Genomic DNA, 7,500 nt, shown 5'->3' with positions numbered 1-7,500 from the left:
GTCATTTTTAAGATGGCTTTTTTTTCACACTGAATCATGTGAGCTTGCAGTTTAGTGCCACAGTCCTACACGACTCGCGTCGCTGCTCAGAGAAATGTTGTCCGATGTTTAGGCCTCAGACAAGAAAGCAATTTGAAGGAAAATAGTGAGGAATACATATTTTCTAAAATGTAATCGACCAACAGAAACAGCGAGACTTTGCTAGACTGTCCTTGACGTTCATTCTTTCATCCACAAACACAATGGCTGGTTATGGAGGTCAATAAAAAAAAGATTGAGTTCATATTCACGTATCGTACGAGAAGTCGATAAGTAAGTAATCGTGACGGGCCTAATTTATAGGTTTTTTTCCTATGATACTCAAAAGTGTTTTGAGAAGTTGTGAGTTGAATCGTTTCTCTCTCTCTTTCTTTCTTTCACAGACATTTACATCGAGTCGTTTCTGAAGGACTGGAAGAACGACTACAAGCGACTGGAGAGAGTTCACTCGTACATCCAGTGGTATGTTTGATTTCAGTGGTTTTGACTAGAGCTGCAACAGTTAATCGATAAGTAATCGACCACTAAATTAATCTCCAACTATTTTTGATAATCGGTTCAAGTATTTTTTTATGAGAAAAAAAGGTAAAATTCTCTGATATTCAGCTTCTGAAATATGAATATTTGTTTGGTTCTTTGCTCTTCTATGACAGTAAACTAAATATCTTTGGTGTGTGGACAAAACAAAACATCATCTTGGTGTTTTTGTTAAACACGACAGACCTTTTCACCATTTTATGGACCAAACAACTGATCAATTAATCGAGAAAATAATCGACAGATTAATCGATAATGAAAATAATCATTAGTTGCGGCCCCTAGTTTTGACTTGTGTCCAGTCTCGAGCTGCAAAGTCAATGTCATTGGATGTTTTGTATCCAGACGACCTTGTAGTCTGAGGACACACAAAGAGGTGACGTCATGCTGTCACACAGTTTGGAGTTTAATGTGCTGAGTTTAAACTTCCATTGACGTGTTTTGCGAATTACCTGGGCTTCAGAGTTGTACGTGGTGTTGTTCTGTTGTCAGGTTGTTTCCGCTCAGAGAGCCGGGGGTGAACTACATGGCTTCAGAACTCAGCAAGAAGGAAATTGAGGTAAGAAACAACAACAACAACAACAACAACAACAACAACAAGTGTTGAAAGGGGCAGTTGTGGAAGCAACTCTGTCTTTCCAGACTTTGAAATTAAAGATTTCTGCGACTGAATTCTTTAGCATTGAAATTACGTATATGAAAAAAAATGTCTCTGAATTTTACACATTTGAAGCACTCAGTATTTTTGCAATAAAATTGTGTATCTGAAATTTTTTCCTCTGAATTCAACGCTTCAAATTCCAATAGCTGATTTCCAATTGTGTTTTTCAATGTTCACAAATTCAACTGTGAACCAACATCCAGCCGATCACTGTGGTTGGTAAGATGATCACAGATTCTGACTTTCTGGATCAATAACTTACAAAACGAAGACGTAGTTAAAACAAAAGCGCAGCCTTGTCACGGTGAGGATCACAATGAGCCGCAGCATAAGTTTCATCCAAACGACCCGATTTCCTGGCTGAAGGAGTAACATGGGTCTCGACGAGTTACGCAGGGACCATCTACAAAGTGCAACGCTGAAAAGGCTGCAAAAACGTACTTACTGTCACTGATTACTGCTGTGTGATCATAAAAGCTGTTGACTTATTATGTATATATTTTTTTCCTCCTCAGGCGTTTAAGAAGAACGAGGAGGCGAAGAGGAGACTGGTCGAGTCCTACGAGCTCATGTTGGGCTTCTACGGCATCCGACTGGTCAACAAAGACACGGGTGAAGTGAAACGCGCTGAGAATTGGAAGGAGCGCTTCGGAAACCTGGAGCGGTGAATATGAAAAAATATTCTTATACACGAGCAACTTCCCGAGTTATGTGCTCTTTCATTTTTAATTTCAACCGTCTTGATCTCTGGCAGGAACATGCACAACAACCTGCGTATCACCCGCATCCTGAAGAGCCTGGGCGAGCTGGGGTTCGAGCACTACCAGGCGCCGCTGGTTCGCTTCTTCCTGGAGGAGACCCTGGTCAAGAAGAACCTCGGCAGCGTCAAGCGCAGCGTGCTCGACTACTTCCTGTTCGCCGTGCTGGACAAGCAGAACCGCCAGGAGCTCTTACGCTTCGCCTTCCTTCACTTTGAGCCCAAGGACAAGTTCGTGTGGTGTCCCAGGAAGATTCAGAAACAACTGCGGAGGGCCGAGAAACGGTGCGACACCGTCGGGAACGGAGACGGGAAGGACGAGGCGTGTTCACGGGGCAAAGGCAAAGACGGAGAAGCAGCCGCGCCGCAGGGAGAGGACGGGTCGGACGACGCGGCGAAGACTCAGAAAGAAACGGATAAAACTGCGGGTAAAGAGGAAAACGCTCCGTCGGAGGCGACTGCCGAACCCGAACGCGAGACAGTCGCCAACGGAAACGCCGAAGTTGAATTTAACAGTGAAGTCATGGGAAATGGAAATGACTCTGCAGACGACGGTGATGAAATGGATCAGTCATCCAGTCCGGACACTGCAGCGGTGGCGACCCGCGAGACCGGTGCGGACGCCGAGCGCAAACCGCCCAACGGCACGGCGGACGCCGTCCAGGAAGAGGACAACAGGATGCAGACGGACCAGGACACCAACCCAGAGAAACCACCGAAGAAGAAGAGGGAGGAGGAGAACGAGGCGCCGCCACCACCGAGCAACGGCTCCGCCGGAGGAGCCTCAGAGGAAAAGAGCAGAGCGGATAAATCCACGGATCCAGCGAGCGCGGCGGCGGCGGCACAGACGCCTCTGAAAACTTTCAAACACTCGCCGACACTCTCGTCGGGACGGGAGGAAAAAATCCCCCGGACGGAATTTAATCAAGTGCCCGATAAGACGAAAGAGGAAGAAGAAGAAGAAGAAGACATGTCGCAGGACGTGGCAGCGACAAACGGCTCAGTGACGAGCAGCGACAGACCTGTCGACGATTAGAGGAGTCGGAGGATATTGATATACTGATATTGATACGACGTCAAACCCGTCCATCTCAGAGCCACATGTTGCCGTGACACAGAAACACTTTGACTCTGAAAGAACTTTCTGAGCCTTTTTTTTCTACTGTATTTGATGTTGATTGATTCTTTTCAATTTGAAGGAGCTGATTGATTGATTGATTGATTGATTGATTGATTGACCAAACGTGGGACTGGATGTGACCGTCAAATATTAAAGAACAAGGCTGCAGATGTTCATATGTATTTGTTCGCAAATCCCACGAAAAGAGCAGAAGTGACCCAAAAAAATTATTTCTGTGTTTTATTTAATATCGTCATGGCTACAACACACACACACACAACAAACGACGAGGAGGTCATCTGTGAGTTTGATGAATTCACCGTCGGTTGTAATCTTTTCATGGGATTTTGTTTTAGTTTTTTGACAAAAAAAAACAAAAAACATTTACATTTTCAAAATTTATTTTTTTTTTGTTTCTGGGGTTTTTTGCACTGAAAAAAAAATAACTGAACCTTTTTTCCCTCTGTAGGTAAAAAAAAACAACTAAACGTCTCTGTTCTGAAATCTCGTTGATCAACTTTCAGAACTGAATGTTGCACAACTAACTGTGTTGCCGTGCAGATGTGGGGACGGAGACTTTTTGAACAACTGCCAAAAAAGAAAAAAGTGAGGAGACGTCTTGATTGTACAGAACTGGACGAAGCTTCGTCGATTAATTTAAAAAGTCCCGCTGCGTGTTGATGTGGGTCTCCATTGCACTTAATTTTTTTTGACTATTAATCGTTGGAAGTGATGTTATTTACATGATGAAATGGTATTAACCTTAACAGAAGAACTGAATCCTTTATAAATGACCTTTCTTCTTCTGAAGCGAGCACCTGACTGTGGACGAAGCAGAATAAAGTGAAACTATTTTCTGATGTTTTTTTATGATCTGTTCTCAATATCGCGGTTACATTTCTCATTTCTTTGTTTAGTTTAGAGCTGCAACAGTCAATCGGTAAGTAATCGACTACTAAATTAATCGGCAACTATTTTCATAATCGATTAATCGCTTTGGGTTTTTTATGGAGAAAAGTCAAAATTCTCTGATTTCAGCTTCTTACATGTGAATATGTTCTGGTTTCTTTGCTCCTCTGTGACAGTAAACTGAATATCTTTGGTGAGTGGACAAAACATCATCTTGGAGTTTTTTGGAAACACCAACATTTTTCACCATTTTATGAACCAAACGACTTTATTTATTTTATTAATGATTAATCAAGAAAATAATGACAGATTAATGGATAATGAAAATAACCTGTCTTTACACTCGTCTCCTGTTTGGAATATTATTCATAAAATTATTTTTCTCTGCGTTTAGATCACTATGACGGAGTATGTAGATAAAATAGATTAATCTTGATATTAATTGATGATTTAATAATTAATTTGCCTTTTCTCTTTTTTTCTGGTAAAGTATTAGCATTTTTTCTTCCAATCTACTTCGTCTGACGGTAACGTTAAGTCAACAACTATATTAAATATAATAATATTTGATTTTTTAGTCATAAATTTCTTCGAAGTGACAGTGAACTGAACATAAACACGTGACGACGTCATTGTTGACCGTTAATCAATTGGTGAGAAAACAATCTGCAGTTAAATTGATAATCGTCGTCGGTTACAGCCAAAGTCTGTGAGCAGATCAGGAGTCAAAATAAGTGTCGTTATGGGAAAATATTAATGAAATAAAGGTAAATCTGCATATTTTATGACGCTTTAAAAGAACCTTTAAATCACATTGTCAGATCAGGAAGGTGTTTGTTTTTTCTGATTCAGATTTCATGCAGATTAAAACCTGATACATTAAAGGGAAACTTACGTGAGTGTCAGATTTACTGAGGTTATGAGTTGTACCTGCTTCTGTGTATTATATATAAATAGATAATGATCCTACAAGACATATGAGGCTTAATTGTCAGTGTAAGTGAACAAAGCAATTTAGAGTGGCAGCTCTCGGGGACACCAGAGGCAATATAAAAACCAAACAAGACAAGGAAGAGAAAACAGAATAGATACAAACCTAAAAGAAAAATATATGCATAGAATTAACTTTAAAATATATATATACAAGATGTATTGGTGTATTGTGATGGCACCAGCTTTGTCTAAAACTTTTTAAGTTTGTAGATTTGTCACCAGAAGGATTTCCAATGTTACCGGGTTGCATTAATGTAATAATATAATAATATATATATATATATATATATACACACTTATATATTTATGTGTATATATATACTTATATATATAAACTTATAAATATACTTATATATATATTTTTTTTATATTTATATATATATATGCAGGTTGTGAACATCAGGAAACTTCATCCATTCATCTCCCTAAACTCTGACTCTTGTGAGGAACCGACTCTGCTGCAGGTTCTTGTTTGGTTCTTTGTTCCACGTGAAGAACCTGGAACCTTCCACCTCGTGTTGAAGGTCGGTCAGTCTGTAGCCCAGCCCCCCCCCCCCCCCCCCCCCCCCCCCCCGGACCAGGCCCCGCTCCTCCTCGACCCCCCCACCCCGCCCCCCCTCGACCCCACCCCCCACCCCTCACCCTCCTCGACCCCCCCACCCCGCCCCCCCTCGACCCCACCCCCCACCCTCCTCGACCCCCCTCGACCCCCCCCCCGCGCTCAGCCCCTTCAGCTGGAGGCTCGGGTCGATCTGGATCCGCGCAGAAAGACATTCAGGAGCTGCGCGCCGTCAGGTGAAGGGAAAGGAAGGACGACTCCTCTGTGGACTGTGGTGGGGCAGTGCGCAGGAGAGAGAGAGGACCGAGGACCGGGGACCGAGGACCGGGGACCGAGGACCGAGGACCGGGGGATTTTAATCCGTTTTTTAACCTTCCAGGTGTTTGTGAGGACGAGTTGGAGCCATGGCGGCGATCTCCGCTGTGTGGCTGCTCGTTCTGTGCCAGCTGTTGACTTCATCCTCTGCCCAGGTAAGACTCGTCATCTTCCTCATCCACCTTGACGACTTCATGTCCCGATGATGATGAAGGTGGTGATGACAACGCTCGATGATGCGAGTCTCTCTTTCTCTCTCTGCTCGTTATTAACTCCCCATCCTCGATCTGAATATTCTCTCATGATTGCACAGTTGAGAAATAAATACGAGTATTGCCACGTTTTCACGTCGTTCACATCAGACCAGTTGTCTTCTGTCGGTGCTGAAGTCGAGGTGGTGTTTTTCTCTCTGAACCTGGTGGAATGTGCCGGTCGGTGCCACACGCGCACAAAGCCGCCTCTTGTTCCCTGAGCCTGAGCAACACGAAGCTGAAGAAGAAGAAAAACAACAAACCTTCACCTTCAGTGAAACAGGTTTATTTTGTTTAGATGAATGAATGAACTTCTGGTTGTATTGATGTATTTTTTTTTTTTTAGAAATCTACAGTTTAAATCTTCGGCTCGTGCGTAAAATGGCAAGTGAAGCGTCTTTACGCGCATCATACTTGTCATGGTGTTAAAGTTTAATTACATCATGTGTCTAGTTACCTCTTTAGAATAATAATGAATTAGTGCATTTCGTTCGTTCTGTCTTGATTTGACTTGCTACAACTTTTCTTTTTTCTTAATTATGAACTTTTCACCTTCTCACCACTCTCTGTTGTCATCTCTGATCTGCGCCTTTTTCTTCTCGAGGTGCATCAGATGAACTTTGGAGACATAATAACTCACAGAGGATGATGATGATGATGATGATGATGATGAAGAAGATGATGATGATGATTTTGGTGACTTGTGTGTGTGTTACAGAGGCCTGGCCCCCGAGGAGCCTCTGGGCCCCCGGGACCCACAGGAGCAGCAGGAAGAGACGGCACTGACGTGAGTGGACCAGGGCTCAACGGGCCTCATTCATTTTTGCCTTATTCATGATTTATAGTGATTCAACTGCATCGAGTAAGAAAAGGGCAATATCATTCATATCACCATTTTCTTTTTTGTGAGTAATAAACCATATTACAGATCCAGTTTACCAAAAATGAGTTCATTAATTTGAGTTTGTGCCACAGTGACGTTCACGTTCAAATTCAGATTCCGTTCAACTTCCCCCTCAGTTAGTTTGGATAGAAAGAGTTCTCTTTGTGCGTGAATACGACTGAAATGTTTCAGGATGTTAGATTTTGATCACGTTGACTCCTCCCCCACAGCCCCGCCCACAAATATTAAAACCATAAACATGGGCGTCAGGTGGGCGGAGTCTTTAGGTGCGTGTTTACTAAATGAACTAATGTGAGTGAAAAATTATTGGGGGGGGAAAAAATGTGTGGTTAGTTTTTTCTTTTCCCATCAGGCTGAAACCCTTAAAAGCCAAGATCATACATTCACATGAGTCTGTATGAAAAATACCTGAATACCCGACTTCAATAACATGAATGGACTGTTTTTCTTTAGTT

The 7,500-nt window shown here is 42.5% G+C and overlaps 2 protein-coding genes across 2 annotated transcripts in view; both read left to right on the top strand.

The window, feature by feature from the left end:
• The window catches only part of ogfr (opioid growth factor receptor), a 5,898-nt gene extending 1,924 nt beyond the window's left edge, over window positions 1–3,974 (top strand). The window contains exons 5-8 of the mRNA XM_035645697.2: window positions 423–501; window positions 1,069–1,135; window positions 1,753–1,901; window positions 1,992–3,974. Of these exons, the coding sequence (XP_035501590.1) occupies window positions 423–501; window positions 1,069–1,135; window positions 1,753–1,901; window positions 1,992–3,030 (1,334 nt within the window). The 3' untranslated portion in view covers window positions 3,031–3,974. The remainder of the gene's footprint in view (window positions 1–422; window positions 502–1,068; window positions 1,136–1,752; window positions 1,902–1,991) is intronic.
• Window positions 3,975–5,752: 1,778 nt separating this feature from the next.
• The window catches only part of col9a3 (collagen, type IX, alpha 3), a 17,566-nt gene continuing 15,818 nt past the window's right edge, over window positions 5,753–7,500 (top strand). The window contains exons 1-2 of the mRNA XM_035644021.2: window positions 5,753–6,045; window positions 6,860–6,928. Coding sequence (XP_035499914.2) covers window positions 5,980–6,045; window positions 6,860–6,928 — 135 coding nt within the window. The 5' untranslated portion in view covers window positions 5,753–5,979. The remainder of the gene's footprint in view (window positions 6,046–6,859; window positions 6,929–7,500) is intronic.

This window comes from Scophthalmus maximus, chromosome 3, assembly GCF_022379125.1.
Source record: "Scophthalmus maximus strain ysfricsl-2021 chromosome 3, ASM2237912v1, whole genome shotgun sequence".
In the NCBI taxonomy this organism is placed as follows: domain Eukaryota; kingdom Metazoa; phylum Chordata; class Actinopteri; order Pleuronectiformes; family Scophthalmidae; genus Scophthalmus; species Scophthalmus maximus.
Note: the sequence above shows the minus strand (reverse complement) of the source record. Positions and strands in the feature narration are given on the sequence as shown.